At 35.9% G+C, this 21,841-nt stretch overlaps 1 protein-coding gene across 3 annotated transcripts in view; it reads right to left on the bottom strand.

Moving 5' to 3' along the window:
• Window positions 1–21,516, bottom strand: part of CHM (CHM Rab escort protein) — a 207,726-nt gene extending 186,210 nt beyond the window's left edge. For all 3 annotated transcript variants that reach the window (XM_028101500.2, XM_028101501.2, XM_088028708.1), the window contains exon 1: window positions 21,462–21,516. In XM_028101500.2, the coding sequence (XP_027957301.1) occupies window positions 21,462–21,510 (49 nt within the window). In that variant the 5' untranslated portion in view covers window positions 21,511–21,516. The remainder of the gene's footprint in view (window positions 1–21,461) is intronic.
• Between the last annotated feature and the right edge of the window lie 325 nt (window positions 21,517–21,841).

Here is a 21,841-nt window from a genome sequence, read left to right as displayed (position 1 = left end):
AATGAGGATTCAAGGGAAGGACAGCAGCATAAGGAAATGAGTATGGTCTCAATCAGACAGACCTAGGCTTGAATTAATTTTGCTGCTTAACTAGCTATGTGACCTCACACAAGTCACTTGCCATCTTGAGCTTTTGTTTCTTCATCCACCAATGGGAATACCGCCATTTACCTCATAGGACCATTAAGTTGTTGGAGGGTACTTGCTCTATAAAAACTACCTACTTTTATTATTGTTCAGCAAGATACTTTAGAAGCAATACATTTTCATCTAAATACTACTCCAAACATACATCTACTTTTACTAGATACCAACTCCAATGGCAAGCAACAACAAAATTACTCTTCTATTTGGCTCTATTAGCTCTGACTCTGGATAGGCAAATATGCATGTGGTTATTTCCATGGCTGCAATGAACAGTCAGAGGTCATGTCTCTGGCTGACAAAGCAAAACCAAGGACAGATTTCAATACTGAACATGGTTTGAGTCCAAATACAGAACACCAAAATAACTACCATTTGTGTTTTCCCTTAATACTTCTATCCAGACACTCTCCATTAGTTTGTGAAATTGATAGGCTGTTTCTACATTAAATGGCAAGGGCCTATTATCTTCATGCTTAGAATGATTAACAGACTAATAATACAGTTGGTAATGTCTTCCCACATCTCACATTTCTTCCCACCCATTTAATAAACACTGAGTTAGTTCCTTGAACAGAGGATGCATGTAGTAGATCTTCCATAAATATCTGTTGAAGGAAAGAAAAAAAGAAAGAGAAAATGGGGAAAGGGAAGATAGAGAAGAATGAAGCAGACTTTGACAGGTGGTGAGAAAAAAATAGGATAAGGTTAAGACAATTACTAGCCTAAAAGAACTCAGAGTCTAAAAAATAAGAATTTAAAGGGATTGGGACACCTGGGTGGCTCAGTCAGTTAAGCATCTGCCTTCAGCTCAGTTCATGATCCCAGGGTCCTAGGATCCAGTCCGCATCAGGCTCCTTGCTCAGCGGGGAGCCTGCTCTGCCTGCTGCTCCCCCTGCTTGTGCGCATTCTCTCTCTCTGACAAATAAATAAAATCTTAAAAAAAAAGAATTTAAAGGGATTAAAATAATAATTAAAACTATTATAGGAACACAATGGAAAGATGCATTCCCTCTGTGGAGCAGTCACTGAAAGCTCCAAAAGCAGAGGACACTAGCTGCGTCTTTCAAGATCTGTAATTAACATAACTGAAGAGTAGAGAAGGAAAAGGTGAAAGAAAAAAAAAAGGAAAGTGGAAGGGAGTATTCCTGGCAAAGGGTGAAGGGAGAACAAAAGGTGATGTTCAAAAAAGAGTATCTGGAGCCAAATTGGAGTCTGAACTTGGAACCTGTAAGCAACAGGGAATCTTGAAAGGATTTTAGCCAGAACAGCATGGTTAAATCAGTATTTCAGAAAAAAAACAATTCTAGTAACAGCATGAAGGATGAACTTGTATAAAATTGGAGCTTTAAGTTTCAGGGGTTTTTTCTTAATTATTGTATAGGAAAAGTTAACATATTTAAACTTGTTGGTCTTATCGATAATTTAGCAAAGTAAGTAAAATAACTGCTTGTTTTGTTTAAATTCATATTTATAAGCTCTATTTTAATAGCATTTAAACCCTTGACTGATTTAAAAATGAAACCTTTAACATTTGGCACCATAAAATGTGAACTACTTCTGAATCATTACTCAAATTCACACAATGTCCTGTGAGGCCTTTATACAAAACATATATAAGCTTACAGTGAATTACATAGTCTCTCCCACAAGGAAAAGCCAAACATGAGTTAGAAACAGATAACCTAAATCAGGGTCAAATCACAAAGCATTACACTGGAAACACACTGTAAAATACGTGAGTACAAACATATAAGCACAATGTTTTCAACTACAATATGGGACTAATAATATATCTATCTCACAGGAATGTAGGGAGGAATAGGTACAAAGTAATATAAAACATCTTACACAGGGCCTCCTAGCATGTCACTGACATTCAATAAATACTGGTTCTGTTCCCTTCTCTTCTAACCCCTTCAATAAGATTAGTTATTTGAAGATTTTATTTATTTATTTGAGAGAGAGAGAATGAGAGAGAGCACGAGAGGGAAGAGGGTCAGAGGGAGAAGCAGACTCCCTGCTGAGCAGGGCGCCCGATGCGGGACTCGATCCCGGGACTCCAGGATCATGACCTGAGCCGAAGGCAGTCGCTTAACCAACTGAGCCACCCAGGCGCCCCAAGATTAGTTATTTGAAGAGGAAAAAAAAAAATCACTTGTTTACTTATCTTCGAAGATGTAAAAATTTAAAAGTTTTTGAAAAGAAGTCCATTAGCCTTTTCTATATGTACATTACAGGCTTTTGCTATATGTTCACTAAAGAAGTTCATCCAGGGCGCCTGGGTGGCTCAGTCGTTAAGCATCTGCCTTCGGCTCAGGTCATGATCTCAGGGTCCTGGGATCGAGTCCCACATCGGGCTCCTTGCTCCGCAGGAAGCCTGCTTCTCCCTCTCCCACTCCCCCTGCTTGTGTTCCTGCTCTCGCTGTCTCTCTCTCTCTGTCAAATAAATAAATAAAATCTTTAAAAAAAAAAAAAAGTTCATCCAACACTTAGTATTATTTAAACATTCCATATTATTAAATATGGTTATTAAATTCATTTGTGAGGCCGTATCAAATAACTCTGCCAAAAGATTGTAGGAAAAATATCTAATTCTGATTCAAGACAAACACCTTTTACTGGCAAGTCATTTTTATCAAACCACACAAGTTTTAAGTATTAAATTAGCATTTCATAAGTTTGTAATGGGGGAAATTAAGGTTTGTTACTTCATGTCTTTTTCAGTTGAGATTCTGTATAAAGTTGACAGCTAGAAAAAATACATTAAAAGCTTATGGAACATTATATGATCATATACACAAACATGTGTAGTCCCAAATTTCTGCAATTTTCTAAAACCTATCTAGATAAGATATAGATGTTTCATTCTCAAATGAAGGAGCCAGGCTAAAATCAGAACCAAACGTATGAAATTAGTATTTTCAAGAATCTTATCTAAAATATTTTATAGGAACAAAACCATTATTCATTCATTTTCAAAATTCCCTTTTAATCCAAGTCCTTAATGTTGAACTTCATCTTTTACAACTATAAAATTTAAGTTAGTTCTCTATGATCTATTCTTAAAATTGTATTAGTGTCTGGAATTGATTTTTCCTGATGCTATACTTACATAAGATAAACATAAAATAAAATACTTACACCACTCCCAGCATATTGAACAATAAATAATAGATTCTCCTGACAGAACTTTGATGACCTGGCAAGGCCCAAGTGCTTTCAGCCGAAATCATATGAAACCATAAATCACTCTTTATTTTATAGAACATTTCAAAATGGATCCCTGCTTTCTACCTTGAAAGTCATTTCATGCGTTATTTATAACCAGTGAAGACCAGAATGGAAAGAAAATTACATAGAACTAGAAAATTTACTGATATAACTATTTTTTATAAAGAATAACTTTTTTTAGGAAAAAATATAGAACTACTGTACTGGCAAGGAAAAATCTGTGGGCATGACAAGCTTTTAGAGAGCCACATTCCTTACTACTTAACCTTATGTACAGACCTTCCACACCGTCATAAAAAAGCACAAACAACATTAGGTACATAACTGACTAAACTGAGCAATGCAAAAGTAAAACCACATGCTTAACTCACATAGCAGCCACTCAAATAAATGACATCACATAATTAAACGGAAATTGAATTTCAACCCAGGTTCAAGTAGTTTTGTTCATTCCTATTAAATTCTAATTAAAAGTTTGTATCTTTTATTTATTTTTTAGCGGTTACCTGAAAAAGAGAAAAAAGTGCCAGTGAAGCAGCCCAAGGAACTACCAAGAAGTACAGATAAAAATAGTTCTTAAATTGACAACTATTTTAATTCACTATGACTCATATGAAATACTGAACATATTAGTAAGTACTAATGGAGTATCTATGGATTTCTTCATGGGAGAAAATAGTTATTAATATCTATGTAATTTTTGGAACTTTACAAAAGTATATTATCCATTAAATATTAATTTACAAAGTTTATGCCAATTTTTTTTAAATTCAATATAGTATAGCTCTGAGTGTTAAACAATAAGAACACTGTTCCAATATTCAGAGTAGTGAACTGAACATCCAGAAAACTGGATTCTTGTTTTCAGATTTATACTAAATAGTTGGAAATCATTTAACCTCTTTGGAATTCAGCTTCCTTATAAATATCCTTATAGATAAAATGAAGGGCTTGAAATAAATGGCCCATAAGTTTTGTGACAAGATCTCAAAGGTGAATGTTTTTTTTTTTAAGATTTTATTTATTTATTTATTTGAGAGAGTGAGAATGGAGAGAGAGAGCACATGAGAGGGGGGAGGGTCAGAGGGAGAAGCAGACTCCCTGCTGAGCAGGGAGCCCGATGTGGGACTCGATCCTGAGACTCCAGGATCATGACCTGAGTCGAAGGCAGTTGCTTAACCAACTGAACCACCCAGGCGGCCTCAAAGGTGAATGTTAAAGGTGATCAACAACTTGGCCTCTGCTCTTGGGCGAATAACTTGAACTTAAAAAATAAAAACAGAACTCTAGGAAGATGATATTAGCAGCAAAGTTGTTGAATCTCCCCCAAGATTCCCATAAAGATAGTGTAACCAAAATATCAAAACCAAACACCTAGGGGCAACATTTATAACAAAGATAAGTGACAAAATATGATGAACTCCAAAATACAAGTGGATCATTACAAATCATCAATAGCTATAAGATCCACATGTTATCAGAAAGAATCCATAAGAAAATAAGGGAAGACAAATTTGTGACAGTCCTGAAAGCCAAAGAAACCCAAAATTGCTATTAAGTATTCACTGGAAACTTAGCAGGCCATTTGAGAACAGTAGCAGCAATTGCGAGGAATTTTTCAGGCTCCAACCTATGGAGCCTGAAAAGGAACCCCTGGGAGTGCTAGAATGGAGGGGATGTGTGGGAGGTGGAGTTGGGCCCTATAAACTTAAGGAAACTAATGAAGCAAACTCTCCATATAGATAAATCCCTGAACTGAGGAGTAACTTGGGAATCTAATCCAAAGTCAGCAGGACAGGAAAATTGGGGCAAAGGAAAGAGAAGCTCCATACAAAACTAGGAGAGGATAACACAGCCAGCAGATCTCAGGCTACATTTATTTTATTACTTTGTGAAAACAAAAAAAGAGAGATCTAGAACAGTGATGTTAGAAAAGCTATCCTGACCCACACTCCCCATTTAAAAGCACATAGAAAAATTCCACTTAAAAATGAGCAACACAAAAAGATCATGGTTGAATCCTATGCAATGTACAGGTAAAAAAAAAAAAAATACAGGAAAAAGGAGTGAAATAATATCCCAAGAGACAATGAAATAAAGCATGCCAGAAAGACATGCTCACAAATTAGATAAAAACTGTAACATAGGGACGCCTGGGTGGCTCAGTGATTAGGCATCTGCCTTCAGCTCAGGTCATGATCCCAGGGTCCTAGGATTGAGTCCCGCGCATCAGGCTCCCTGCTCAGCAGGGAGTCTGCTTCTCCCTCTGCCTGCCGCTCCCCCCCCCCCCCGCTTGTGCTCTCTATCTCTGACAAATAAATAAATAAAAATCTTAAAAAAAAAACTATAACCTAACTATGGTAATAGAAGCTAAAAAAAGAAATGTAAGAAAATAATAGAAGCTCTGAAAGAACATAAATCAAAATTAGAAAAACTCAGAAGTATTAGAGAATAGTAACATTTGAAAAGAGCGAAATAACTCAAGAAGAAATTAAAGAAAAAATCATTTCAGAAATAAAAATTAAGCTAGAAAGACCACTAGAGCAAAGAAACACAATGGATACATGCCTTAGGAAAAACTGAAGATGCAAACAAGGGCATAAAGGTACTGAAATTATGTTTAAAAAAAGAGGCCTTATCTTTTACATATACATTGAAATATTTACACATAGAATATGATATCTTGAATTTACTTAAAAATAATTTAGGGCTGGATAGTGAAATGAGAAGATGGGGGGTACAGAGAACACAAGATGGTCCATAAATGGATAACTGTTGAAACTGGGAGATTAGTACATGGGGGTTATTTTAGTCTATTTTTTATGTTTGAAATTTTCCATAATAAAAAGTTTTAAAAATAAAACTTAATACCAAATTTTGGACAGCTAATGAAAGTTGGGGACTCTACCAAATAAATAATCTCTTGGAAAGCAGAGATTTAGTATTGTTTTTACCTACATAGAGAAAAATGTATCAACTCAAATTCTCTTAATGAAAGTTTTACTAAGTAATGTAAATATTGCTGAAGACTTATGGGATAAGGAAATGAAATAAGCAGATTCCATTACAATTAATTTTAACTTACTTTTCATTACACTAATATTTCTGTTTTATCAATTTAAGTGACTAAAATGATCTTTTCACAGCAAAGATTATCCCAGGTGAGCTCCCTTCAGACATAATAATATTTAACTTGGGAAGAAAAAAGTTTCTTTGTTCAGCACATATCTTATTTTTGTGCCACAGAAATGAAATTTATATTACCTATAAAGCTATGAGACTAAACAGATGAAAGACTGTATACTCATTCCAAGAATGTTATAATCATGAAACAACCTTCTTCCCTTATTTAAAATCTTATCATGAAATCTACTTTAAAAAAAATATTATATATTTTAATATTAATACTTTAATAATATTTAATACTTTTTATTAATATTTTAATAGTATTTTTTAAAGTATTATACCAACAAATTGAACAACATGGAAGAAAGCGATAAATTTCTAGAAACATATAAACTACCAAAACTGAAACAGGAATAGAAAATTTGAAAAAACCAATAACCAGCAAAGAAATTGAGTTAATTGTCAAAAAAATCCTAACAGGGCGCCTGGGTGGCTCAGATAGTTAAGCGTCTGCCTTCGGCTCAGGTCATGATCCCAGCGCCCTGGGATCGAGTCCCACATCGGGCTCCCTGCTCCTTGCGAGCCTGCTTCTCCCTCTGCCTCTCTCTCTGTCTCTCTCTCTGTCTCTCATGAATAAGTAAATAAAATCTTTAAAAAAAAAAAATCCGAACAAACAAAAATCCAGGACCAGATGGCTTCAAAGGCAAATTCTACCAAACATTTAAAGAAGAGTTAATACCCATTCTTCTTAAACTATTCCAAAAAACAGAAAAGGAAAGAAAACTCCCAAATTCATTCTACGAGGCCAACATTACCCTGATAACAAAACCAGATAAAGAACAACAAATACAGGCCAATATCTCTGATAAACATAGATGCAAAAATCTTCAACATAATGTTACTAAACCAAATTCAACAATATATTAGAAAAATCATTAATCAAAGATCAAGTCAGATTTATTCCTGGGGTGCCAGTGTGGTTCAATATCTGCAAATCAATCAATGTGATACATCACATCAATAAGAGAAAGAATAAAAACCACATGATTATTTCAATAGATGCAGAAAAAGCACTTGACAAAGTACATCCATTCATGATAAAAACCCTCAACAAAGTAGGTCTAGAAGCAACATACCTCAACATAATAAAGGTTATATATGAAAAACTCACAGCTAACAACAGCCTTAATGGGGAAAAAGTAAGAGCTTTTCCAGTAAGGTCAGGAAGAAGACAAAGATGTCCACTCTCACCACTTGTATTTAACACAGAACTGGAAGTCCTAGCCACAGCACTCAGACAACAAAAATAAAAAGGCATCCAAATAGGTAAGAAAGAAGTAAACTCTCACTATCTGCAGATGACATGAAATATATATATATAGTTTCATGTATATATATATATACATATATATATATAACCCTAAGGACTCCACCAAAAATCTGCAAGAACTGATAAACAAATTCAGTAAAGTCACAAGATATAAAATCAATGTATAAAAATCTGCTACATTTCTACATATGAATAATGAAGAAAAGAGAAAGAGAAATTAAGAAAACAATTCCATTTACAATTGCTCCCAGGTCAAAGATACCTAGAAATAAATTTAACCAAAGAAGTGAAGACCTATTGAAAACTGTAAGACACTGATGAAAGAAATTCAAGACAACACAAAGAAATGAAGACATTCCATGCACACGGACTGGAAAAACAAATATTATTAAAATGTCTATACTACCCAAAGCAATCTACACATTTAATGCAATCTCTTCAAAATACCACCAGCATTTTTCAGAGCTAGAACAAACCTAAAATTTGTATGGAACCACAAAAGACTCCAAATAGCCAAAGCAACCTTGAAAAAGAAAAGCAACTCTGGAGGCATCACAATTCTGGACTTCAAGTTCTATAACAAAGCTATAGTAGTCAAAACAGCATAGTACGGGCACAAATATCACATAAAGACACACAGATCAGTGGAACAGACTAGAGAACCCAGAAATGAACCCTAACTATATGGTCAACTAATCTTTGACAAAGCAGGAAAGAATATCCAGTGGGAAAAAGACAGTCTCTTCAATAAATGGTGCTGGGATAACTGGACTGCCACATGCAAAAGAATGAAACTGGACCACTGTACCCATACACACAAGTAAATTCAAAATGGATGAAAGACCTAAATGTGAGACCTGAAACCATGAAAATCCTAGAGGGGAATGCAGGCAGTAACTTCTTTGACATCGGCTGTAGCAAGTTTTTCTAGATAGGTCTCCCAAGGCAAGGGAAACAAAAGCAAAAATAAACTATTGAGTGTACATCAAAATAAAAAGCTTCTGCACAGCAAAGAAAACAATCAATAAAACTAAAAGGCAACCTATGGAATGGGAGAAGATATCTGCAAATGACATATCCAATAAAGGGTTAGTATCCAAACTATATAAGGAACCTAAAAACTCAACATCCAAAAAACCCAAATAATCTAATTAGAAAATGGGCAGAAAACATACAGACATTTCTTCAAAGAAGATATACAAATGGCCAACGGACACAAGAAAAGATGCTCAGCATCACTTATTATCAGGAAAATGCAAATCAAAAGTACAAAAGTACAATGTGGTATCACCTCACACAACTCAGAATGGCTAAAATCAACAAGACAAGAAACAACAGGTGTTGGCGAGGATATGGAGAAAGGGAAACCCGCCTGCATTGTTGGTGGGAATGCAAACTGGTGCAGCCACTCCGGAAAACAGTACGGAGTTTCCTCAAAAAGTTAAATATACAATTACCCTATGATCCAGCAATGCTCTACTGGGTATTTACCAAAAAAAATACAAATACACCAATTCAAAGGGATACATGCATCCCTATGCTTATTGCAGCATTATTTACAGGAGCCAAGATACGGAAGCAGCCAAATGATGCACACACACATACACACACATATATACATACATATGTATACACACAATGGAATATTACTCAACCACAAATAAGAATGAAATATTGCCATTTGCAAAGACATGGATGAAGCAAGAGAGTATAATGCAAGGTAGAGAAGTCAGGGAAAGAGAAATACCACATGATTTCACTCATTTGTGAAATTTAAGAAACAAAACAAATGAGCAAGGAGAAAATAAAAGACAGACAAACCAGGAGACAAACTCTTAACTATAGAGAACAAAGGGATAGTTACCAGAGAGGAGCTCATGTGTGCACTCTCACTCTCTCTCTCTCTCCCTCCCCCCTTCTTCTTCCCTTCACCACCCCCCTAAAATAAATAAATCTAAAAAAAAACTTAAAAATATTTTTAATTGAAAAAATAACTAATAAAAATGCCTAAAATGCAGCAAGACAGCTCTTTTTTTTTTTTTTAAAGATTTTATTTATTTATTCATGAGAGACACAGAGAGAGATAGAGAGGCAGAGGGAGAAGCAGGCTCCCAAGGAGCAGGGAGCCCGATGCGGGACTCGATCCCAGGACCCTGGGATCATGACCTGAGCCGAAGGCAGACGCTTAACCATCTGAGCCACCCAGGTGCCCAAGACAGCTCCTTTTTCATTTTCTCTTACTCTGTAAATATGGTATAATGCTAAAGAAAATATTTTAATCACATATAGCCTGATCCCTAACAATTTTTTTTCCCCTTACTTTTGTGTCTTTGTCCACATGTATACATAAGGCAGAAAATGAAACACAAAGGGGTTAAGTAATTTGTCCAAAGTCATTTACCCAGTAAATGGTGAGTTAATACTGGAACCTAGCCACTGTGGCTCAAGTCTGTGCTCTTAAGTACTATACTTTTTCATGACATCTAAATCTCCTTGTCCATCCCCACCAAGCAACCTTACAATTCCATTTTCTGAATTACTTGATTCTCAGAAATGAGTACTTTAACTGGTAGATACCAGTAATGTTAGAAAGGTATGTTCCCTTTTGTGAATTAACTGGCATTCAGTAGCAGCTACTAAGTGTAGAAGGAATCAAAGAACTAAGAATCAAAGAAAAAGCATCATTTTTTGCAACTCCTAATGAGAATACAAATTTCTACAAGAATTACCTACTGATGTTAAAACAATTATGTGAATAGTTGGTATCAAACTGAGTATTTGTACAGTGCCAAATTAGCAATACGCAGATTATCTTCAATACACAGGGGAAACATATCCATACAACAGAAGCATCAGATTGTCATCATTCTAATCTAGGGTTAATCTTAGCAACACTCATGGTGGATCAACCGGATATGATGTGTGTTCTGGCATAATCCAACATGGCATCCAATCACTAAAGATAAATTCTAGACAAAAATTTTAACCTTGAATCCGTCAAGCCTTTAGATATAAACTCTCAGTTTACAGGAAAAGCATAGGCTAGAGTAATAAAGTAACTGATACCACAAGGAAGAAAGCAGCCAAATCCAAAAGGCAGAACATTCTGTAGGATCACTGGCCCAGTCTCAACATTTCAGTCATCATTTAAAAAAAAAAAGAACTATACTAAGATAAAACAGACTTACAGGACATTAACAACCAGCAGTGCATAATACTGAATTGGATACAAATTTGTCATATTATATCAGCTATAAAGAGTATTTTAGGGTGGGTGTTTGTAGAAAGTTAAATATGGTCTGTGTACTGGAGATAAAAATGAACTGGAATGGATAGAAAGGTATTACTGACTGAAAAAGTTGTAGAATGGTATGTACAGATGATCTTATTTTGTCATGAATGTATTTATGACATTACAAATTTCCTGGGGTGGGGGAGAGGCTTGAAAAGCTGTAAACCAAAGGGCATATAAATACAATTACCTTGGTAAATAGGCATAACCTACTGAAGCTGAAGATTTGAAAACCTAGTATACAACACAATAGCAGTGTGTGTGTACATGTGAGTGTGCAGAGAGGGGGGATTACATCTGTATTCATCTGTACAGACAAATCTCACAAGCATAAAACTGGTCAACAAAAGACACAAAAAGCATACAATAGAATTCCAGAAGTTAGAGAACGATCAAAAACAGGTAAAACAATGTATTTTTTAGAGATGCATACACATGTAATAAAGACACTTTAAAAAATATAAGGGAACAATACAATTTACCATAATCATTACATCTATGGGAAAGGAAGGGAAGACAGATGATAGTGATGCACACAAGGAGCTTCTAAAGTTCTGGTAATGCTCTTTTTCTTTAACTGGGTCCTACATACACACCATTCACTTTATTATTGTTCACTGAAATAAATGTACACACATATAATACACATATTTCATTTGTACATATGTTATTTTATAATATAAATGAAATCTGTGGACCAGATCCCAGGCCACACTGTAAGACTGCCTACTCCACCAGTTAACTGGCCTCCTGTGTGCTTTCAGAGCACTTTAAATATATTTATATTAATTTCAAATTTAACTATGATAAGCAGCTTTAAAATAGATGTCACTCTGGTAGCTTTTAAATCTACTGATTTTCTCAAAATAAATTCTCAGATCCGGAGTTACTGAGTCTAAAAGAATAAACATTTAAAATTCTTAGTACAAACTGTCAAATTACTTTGCTCAAGTGTTATCTCAATTTATAATATCATATTAATTGACAACTTCATCAACAAATTAGTTCTTACTCTTTTAATGTTTTTAATTAGGTTATTTTACATTCAACTTATTAAGAAAAAATATTTTCCCAGCAGTCTGTTGACCATTTCTATCTTCTCTTTACATTCTCTGCCCATTTGTCTAAAGAGATCTTGATATTTTTCACATAAATTTGGAGGTACTCATTTTCTATAATTAGTCCTGTTATGAGTTGCAAATATTTCTTTTGGTTTTCTATTTTTCAGAGTAGATGCTATAATTTTTATATACTCAAATTCTACCTTTTGTTTTTTGAGATTTCAAAGAAGTTATTTCTCTATAGATCAGATGACCTAGTCTATTCCTATTTTATAGTTCCCACTTTGAAAAAGACTACACTGAGACACTCAGATTATTGTCAGAAAGTCCAAAAATTGATCATATAGTAAAACAAATTTTAATTTCAACTCAATAAAGAACAGATTATTAGATCAATGGTGTTAGAATAACTGGATGGTGATTTAAATGGAAAAAACCCTCATACATTAAATCAAAATAAATTTCAAGTGAATTAAAATTTAAATGTAAAAAATAAAATATTAAAAAATAAACTAAGAGTTAATATTTACTTAATCTTGGAAGGGAAAGCTATCTATGTATATCCAAAGGCAGTTAACAAAAGTAACACAAGTATATGTAAACCTGGTGAAATCTGAATAAGGTGATTGGGTAAGGTCAATTTCCTGGTTATGCTACAGTTATCTAGGATGTTACTCGCCATTGGGGAAACTGGGTGAAGTGTATACACTTCCCATATTATTTCTTACAACTGCATGTGAGTCTACAATTATCTCCAAATAAAAACTTTTTAGGAAGGACACTGGAAAGAATATTTGGTTGACATGGAATGATGTTCATGACATACTGTGAGGTGAAAAATAGGTTTCAAAACAGCATCTATGATAAACTTGTAAAAACAGAAAAGTAGACATATCTATATGCACACAGTGAGAAAACATCTGGAAGTACCTACATAAAAGTGTTATTAGGTTAATAACACAGCCCTTGGAGGAAAAAGATATTACCAGATTCATTCTGTCAATTAAGATGCATCCATTGTAAGTGCTGACAAATACTGAAAATTGTAGGAACCAAAAGAATAGTCAACCAAAAAAAGACAAGCTTCATAAACAGGACAATGAGTCCAATACTTGATCTTGAAATTTTAAATTGCAAGTGAAGAAAACAAAAAAACAAAAAAACCTAAAATGGCAAACTCCAGCACATGCACAAGCAGCCTATATGTTATTTTAACAATGATTTTATTTCAGTGGGAAACTATGTATCTTGAAGTATCTTGAAATCAATGAATAATTCCTGGGAAAAACAGATTATCTCCTGAAATGTGACTGTATTCTCTGATCCCATTTTTACCATTACTTTAGTGGCTGTGATTTTTATTTTCAGTTTTAAATGATAAACACAACCAGGTCATGTAGTTCACCTTCATCAGAAGGTTTGCAAGCTAACACAGATGTCATGATGTTGTAAATGATGAGTTAACACTACAAGACTTGTTGGCATCTGGATTTTAATGTCAACAATGGTGACTCCCAAAAATGAAAGCAATTGCCAACCAAAAGCTAGGACACATTAAAATAATAGACAGTATAAGACATTTTTTCACTTGGAAGAATCCCACAAGCTCATTCTAATAACTCAGTTTTAGCTAGAACAACTCTAAATAGTTGGACTTAGGTCAAACTTAACTAAGTCTTAGCTTATATATTTGTAAAATGGAGTTAACTAATGTACCACAGACAGGGTTATTGTGAGAATCAGATTAAATAATGCATTTTAAGAGCTTACAACAGTACTCACATATAGTAAATATTTCTCATATATTTGTTCAACAGTGTGTTGTAGGTACTAAAACTAATTCTCTGTGATCGATTTGGCTTATATAGCTCATGCCAAAGTAACACAGTTCATAGAAAAATAAGGATTAGAACTCACAACTCAGTAAGTCATGGGAATGAAAGGCAGAGCATAACAAATACAGTCAATGATATTGCAATAGCAATGTAATGGGACAGATAGTAGCTACACTTGTGAACATAATCTATAACCTTGTCAAATCACGAAGTTGTGCATCTGAAACTAATGTAACTGTGTCAACTATACTCAAAATTTTTTATTTGAAAAAGAAGTCACAACTCAGCATCTTCCTAATATGCCTTTTATCTGTATGTAAAACCTGTTTCTCTACACTTTAGCTTGTGTAAATTTTCCATAATAACTTTAATTTACTTATTTGAGAAAGAGAGACAGTGACAGAGATAGCAAGAGAGCACAAGCCGGGAGGAGAGGGAGAAGCAGGCTCCACACTGATCAGGGAGCCCGGCAGGGGGCTCAATCCCAGGACCCTGGGATCATGACCTGAGCCGAAGGCAGACGCTTTACCGACTGAGTCACCCAGGCACCCCCATAATAATTATTTTAAACTCATATATAGAAAAGTAGTTTAACAAATTGTGCAAATTTGGATCACAGATATATGATCCAAACATTTCAAAGCAATATACAATGATAAAACTCCATTAATTAATCGCCATTGCAACTCAATGTGAACACAAGGCTGGACAAGAAAGATATGTTAGAATACTACTCAGGGGAAAAAAAAGTAGATGTTGGTACTATTCTAAATGTGATATAAACCAAATCAGTCAAGTAGTATGACTTAAACTCTTGGTAAAATCCAATATGAGATGAAATACTTACACTAAGCACCACAATGGCCTGGCTGCCCCTTGGTCTGTCTCTCTGTCTCTCTCTTTTGCCCCTGCATCTCTTATTTGCAAACTATTTTTTAAATAGCCTTAATATGATAACATGATGGCTCTCATAGTCATGCTTTGGAAAATCACTATCTGTGATAAATCATCATCTCCTCTTACACTGCCCTTTAATAAGATTATTAGAAAAGCAAAAAGACAATAAATGAACCTTTCAAAGTATCCCTATTTTGTTGGCTACAACTGAATATCCTCAAAATGTTTCCAATCTCTCTAGCATTTCATATATATATATATATATGAATACAAACTGATGGAGACTTTTAGTCTATTTTACTTTTAAAACCATTTATATACATATCAGGCAGAACCTAACATTTCAGTTAAAAGATTGCATTGAAACTGAATAGCAGGGCGCCAGGGTGGCTCAGTCGTTAAGCGTCTGCCTTTGGCTCAGGTCATGATCCCGGGGTCCTGGGATCGAGTCCCACATCGGGCTCCCTGCTTGGCGGGAAGTCTGCTTCTCCCTCTCCCACTGCCCCTGCTTGTGTTCCCTCTCTCACTGTGTCTCTGTTTGTCAAATAAATAAAATCCTTAAAAAAAAAAAAAAGAAATCCTTCATATAGACCATTATTATCATCAGCCTTTAAAAAAAAAAAAAGAAACTGAATAGCAGGTGACTTAGCATGAGTAACAGGTCAATTATATGGAATTATAATTATTTCTGTGCATTGGGATTTTATGTTAAACATGAGAATATGATGGTGAGCAGCCGTATTTGATTTTAATTGCTGTAGACTGAGTTATCCAAAACATCATGAGATCACTAGAGAAAATGCCATGAGGCATGGGAGATGAAAATGATGCTGCAGAGGGAGCTCTGGTAACAGATGTAGCTCTGAGGAATTGGCTCAAACTTATGATTTACAGGGAAGGGTAAGTCTCTCCCAAAGAGTCTTCTCCAGAGTTGGATAACTCCCTTTACTTTCCTAGCTCCTGAGAGCAAAACAGACATACTTTTCCATCAATAAATGCCTGAAGAATTACAAACCATTTTTCGGAACAGGAAAATATGTGGGCTTTCTTTAGCTCCTTCAGCATTCTTACACTGACGAAGAGTTTCATACTATGCCCCAAATAAGATAAATCTGTTCCAAATCTTTAGACAAAACAAAATGACAAATAATTCAAGCTGATGAATGAAAGAGAAAAAAAGAAAAAACAGAAAACCTGTAAACCCACAAGATAAGAAATCTGTTAGAAATAGTGGTAATAGACATACAAAGGTCTTTCCTACCAACCAGCCAATGGGAAGAGGAGGAAGATGACTCAGACACCTGAATCTTTCTGTTGCTTTCCATGGAAAGCCCTTCCTGGGAAGCATTCAAGCAGCAACAGTGATGATAAAAGCACCTGGGAATGGCATTATGGGGCATAAAAATCAACTACATTTTCTGAGAACTAACTAAGCATCTTACAGGAATTATTTCATTGAATTCTCAACACAGTTCTGTGAGATTTATTCTCATATAGAAATGAAAAAACTGAAACTTAGACATTAAGGGACATGTGTAAGGTGGTACAAGAGACACAGCTGATTCAAACCCAATCTGTCTCATTTCAGAACCACATTGTCAATCACTACAGTATCACTACACTGCTCAAATGAGATACATACATGTCAAAGTAAATAAAATATATGAATGGTATAGCATTTGTAAAACTAAAGAGTTTTGAAATATCATATTCATTATTATTCACTGTTATTCAGTTAATATTCTCTAGACTTTAAAGACTTTTTGCCCGACAACCCCCCAAAAATATCTACATATATATGGATATATTTTACACAGTGATCTATTACGCACACATGAAATAATTTGTTTCATAAAACTATATTCATCCTTACTACATGTAATGTATTCTGATATATTCTACTCTACCTCTTTTTTTTAATGCTAGAATTGATTTCATGACCCACAAATAGGTGGCATCTTGCCACAGAAAAAAATCATAACTCAACTCTGGACAATAGGTGTATGTATGTTTGGAAATACAGACAGAGGAAATATGGGCATCCTGTCATGTTAGAAACATACACAGACATCCTGGGAGAAGAGTAAATTAAGATATAGTATTTGGTAAATATGTTTTCACAAAACCTCCCACAGTACTACTATTCCCCAACGTTTAGAGAAGTGAAGTTATACCACCACCATCATAAGCATTATAGTCAATGAGCTGCCAGCCAAAGCTGACATTATGATTCTCAAACAACATCAAAGAATGGAAGCATGCTACCTCCATGACCTTCCTGATACAGGCAGCTTACTGTTTGCAAAAAAATCTTTCTGAGCCATTTTGATACCCAAATTTCCCAAGTATATTAAACACTGACCTGACTCCTTAAAAGGACTATACAGAATTTAGCCTTTTCAAAGACCCAGGGTCATACTTACGCAGACACAACGGTCAGCTGGTAGATAGGTCACCTAATTCAAATCTCCCACTTTACAGATGAACAACCTGGCTTCCCAAGAGGTGATGCAATTTGCCCAAAGTCACCCAGTAGAAGGGTCAAGTGATTCCCATTACACCATTCTGCCACATCTGTTACTGTACTATGTCGAGCACTATCTAGGAAAGTAGTCACAATTTAGGAGCATCTCCCATGTTTGTTATTTTGGTTACCTCATTTCTTTCTCCATAATCTTTAGCAATAAAACTTTTAAATCAAAAAGGATCTATGTGTTTATCCTCTGCAGGAAAAATTTTAAGCTAGCCCACTCCATAGCCCATCTTAGGGAAAGAACCCCCAAAATATAATTGTGTGGTGTACTTCAGAAAGGAAAGGAATGCAGACTGAATCCTTATGTGGTCTTCAGAAAGCAAGAAGGATGCAACAAAAAGCCCACGTTGGCTTAAGAACAGTTCTGTGGATGTGACTATCAGGAACCCCAGTCTCTGAAAACAGGCAACACAGTAAACTTCACAAAGGCAGGGACTAGGTTCTCAGTAAATGTGGGTTGAATACTCTGAAAAATTTGTCACTATACAAACCGGTCCCAGGCCATTTTACTGTCTGACATAGGCTTGCACTTTAGGGTGTTTGTCTCTTCCCTTTCCCATTAGGATATGAACTATCACTTATATCTAATGACATCCCCCAAACACAGCTTTTACAGAAGTTAAGGATGTTTCTAATATGCTCTGAGCACACTGGAATTATTTCTAAAATACGAATATGCTCTAAGTGAGGGCCTAAAGGATTCCACTATGTAAGAAGCATGCCAATGTTATCACAGCTCTCCTAATTTCCATCTTGCCCGCTCTTCTGTTGAACTGTTGTCTCTGATGCAGATTACACAGATGTCACCTCCAATGAGGTGTTATGTTATCGGGACTATTTTTGTCCTGAAACCAATGATACTTCTCTACAACCCATCATTCCAATGTCTTTTTAAATGGCAAAATATCTTGAAAATTACAACTGTGTACCCAAACTGAAAGCCACTTCCTAGAACATCACTTACATCCAGTTTTGTCCTCCCCTTTAAGACTCCAGATGGCCCCCCTTCCTTATTCCATTTTCTTCTATATTTTTCACAGCTCAAATAGTTGATTTTATCCCTCTGCCTTTGGGTGTTTGACAGATATTTCCTCTATTTTGTAATCAGAAAGAAATGGAATAACTAAGAAAATACATACCAAACTTTATCTTCCCATAATCTCTTCAAAACATGACCCTAAGGAAAATCTTATGATATGAAAAGTAAAAAAAAAAAAAAAAGACTAATTAATCAAGGACAAAGGGATTTAAATATTATCTACAGATGTTTTTACTTCAAGCAATTGTCTTTTGAAATAGAGCTAAATCTACTAAAAGAAAAATTACATTTCATAGCTTATTTCTTGTTTGTGATAGATGCATGATTAATTCCGCTTTTGTCAGTAAAACTGAATCTAAGAAATGCTGCTTTTCCTAAGATTTACTCAAGCCAGTATTTAGTAATGCGAACATATATATACATATATTTTTAAGTAGGCTCCATGCCCAATGTGGAGCCCAACTGTGGGGCTTGAACTCAATGACCCTGAGATCAAGACCTGAGCTGAGATCAAGAGTTAGACACTTAACCGACTGAGCCATCTAGGTGCCCCTAATGCAAACATTTTTAAGGCTACTTTCAGCAAACTATTTCAGAAGAAAAATATTCCAAACACATTAATAATTCCAATTAAGTAATGACTGGAATTATTAGAATCATTTGGGAAATGACTTACCCAATTTTTCCATTTTATATATTTATTTTTTTTTAAAGATTTTATTTATTTATTTGAGAGAGAGAGAGAGAAACAGCACAAGAGGGGAGAGGGTCAAAGGGAGAAGCAGGCTCCCCGCTAAGCAGGGAGCCTGATGTGGGACTTGATCCCAGGACCCTGGGATCATGACCTGAGCTGAAGGCAGTCGCTTAACCAACTGAGCCACCCAGGTGCCCCACCAATTTTTCCATTTTAACATACCTAAAAACGAAGCTTCATAACATAAATTTATGCAACGTGCTTGATAAACTCAGAGTATGTTCACCATTAAGTGATATGAAAAACATAACTTACGATTAACTTCAAATAATTTCTTCCCATACTTTGAGAAATACTACTACCCTCATTGGAATAAGTCTAAAATGAATCATTTTCTAAAAACACCAGATGCCACCTAATGCAATTTTCTGTATCACTCACAGTATCTTCTTACCTCTACCATAACGGACTCTAACAGGATGAATATAGTCCATATTATGATCTGAACCAGAAAGCAACTATTTAAGAATTAACGGCATTTAATAACAGGAATTAGCACTCTTACCAATTAAAATTTGAATCCAGGTAAGAAAAATCTTATAATAATTCAAAAAATTTTAAAAACACCCCAAGTTCCTAGCTAACAAAAAAGAAAGGCAATAATATAGAATCCAAGTATGGTATAACAACTATTCAAAAATGGATGTTGTTCTCCATTTTAGGATAGACTGGAGAAAACACCCAACATTTGTTCACAGCAGCTGCAGCCAAGTTATCTGCAGTCATGCAGTTTTCAGAATGGCAACATGTCTTTGTTGTCCTGAGACCACTTACCCAGGTGCAACTAGAATAAGAGAATTTTTGGTTAGACAATACCTGAAAGACTAGTTTACCCTTTCTGTGTTTAAAAACAAGAAGACTGAGGCTCAGAGAGATTAAGTGCCCTAGCAATTCAAACAGCTATTTAAAGGCCAAGCAAGGTCTAGAAACAACCTTTCTCAATTATTTCTACTAATATGGGTTAACTCTTAAGGTCTGAAGCACTGATTCTCCTTCTGAGATGGAATGGGCCTTTGGAAATCTACCAGCTGTGTGATCTTGAGTACACAGCAACCTAAGGCCCCTTTTCCTCGTCTGCAAAGTGTAGAGAATACCTACTCTAAGGAGGTTGTTGTGAGGATTACAAACAGCTTCTAAAGTGCTTAGCACATCAATTGGCAAATAATAAGCATTCAACCAGGTAGCTATTATTTTTACTCCCGCCCTGGAAACATGGATGCCCCCACTGTTTGAGAAGACAACAAACTCCATTCGTTAACACAATGGACAGGTTCTCATCCACCAGAGCTTCTCCGACCTACCACATTCTGCAAACAGGAGAAAGCCCCACTCAACAACCTACTTCACGCCTTCTAAAATCCGCCCTTTACACTATTAAGAAAAACAAAATACCAACTGCTGCCAAATGTCTTCTGCCACGTGCCGTACGTTGAATTTGTCAACTAGAAATTGCAGGGTTCTGACTCCATCCAAAACATGGAGAATAAATGATGGGTAAACGAGGGGAAGATAAGGTCACACACCTGAAATGGAATTCACAGAAGCTTCTTCTCAGCTCATTTAGTTGTGAGTTGATAGGTGGGTGACAGAAAGCAAAACGCTATCTTTCAGCATCATAAAGCAGGAATGGCTACCTCAACAAAATACAATTCCCTAGGCTTGTCAACACAATAGAAAAGAATCCGTGTCCTGTCCTAGTAAATTAATACGCACACGGGCAACAACTGAGCACCTTTCTCGAAAACCTGAAGACTAAACTGTATCCGAGCTGCACTACACCCTAGGACTACATAAATATATGTAAAATTTCTACGAAAGGGCGAGACAATGATGGGGAATATCACCTTGAAATCAACAAGGAAGGAATCATGTCATGCCAAAGGCGTTTCCTTCGATAAAATCCCGACCCTCCATTCTCATGACACTACAAACCGACCTCCCTCTAAGGAAATTACAGAATCACCCGCAACAACCAACCTCAGCAATCGGCATCGACCAGATCGCCCCCTACTCAAATGGCGCTAAGTACCGTGAGTCCAAGCCCCTCCCTGGAGCCGCCAAGTCCCGCGCTGACTCCACACTACCTCACTTCCTTCCCGTCCTACCTCCCATCCTCAACCCCCGGCATTTCTCGCCAACCCTCACCACTGACAGAGAAGGTAAGAACGAGATAGATTTCCTACACTTTGTTCGGGGAGTACCAGAGCCACACATACCCGTCCCTATTACGATCACATCAAACTCCGAAGGGAGAGTATCCGCCATCTTGAAAGGAAATGTGTCATGTGACTATTGCTTGTGGAAATGAGATCTAGTCAGGCGTTGCCCTGGTAGAAGGCGGAAGGAAAAACAGTGCATTCTGGATATTGTAGTTCTTGGTGGCCGGTCCAGGTAGGCGGCTACAGCATTTTATTTGAAATGTTTACGCGAATGTTAAAAGCTCAGTTTATTTTCCAGGCTGAGTGCAGTAGCGCGTTTAGCCTGGAGGTTTGGGGTAGTAATGAGATGGAGATTTTTGCTCTGCTAGCTAGGTTGAATGGGAAAACCTGGGTACCCCTTGACAATGATGAAGCAAGAATTGTTGGGATAGATGAAG

This window comes from Eumetopias jubatus, unplaced genomic scaffold, assembly GCF_037043125.1.
Source record: "Eumetopias jubatus isolate StellerSeaLion01/CBP00866 unplaced genomic scaffold, mEumJub1_p1.0 scaffold_11, whole genome shotgun sequence".
NCBI classification, from domain to species: domain Eukaryota; kingdom Metazoa; phylum Chordata; class Mammalia; order Carnivora; family Otariidae; genus Eumetopias; species Eumetopias jubatus.
This window is presented reverse-complemented; position numbering and strand designations above follow the sequence as displayed.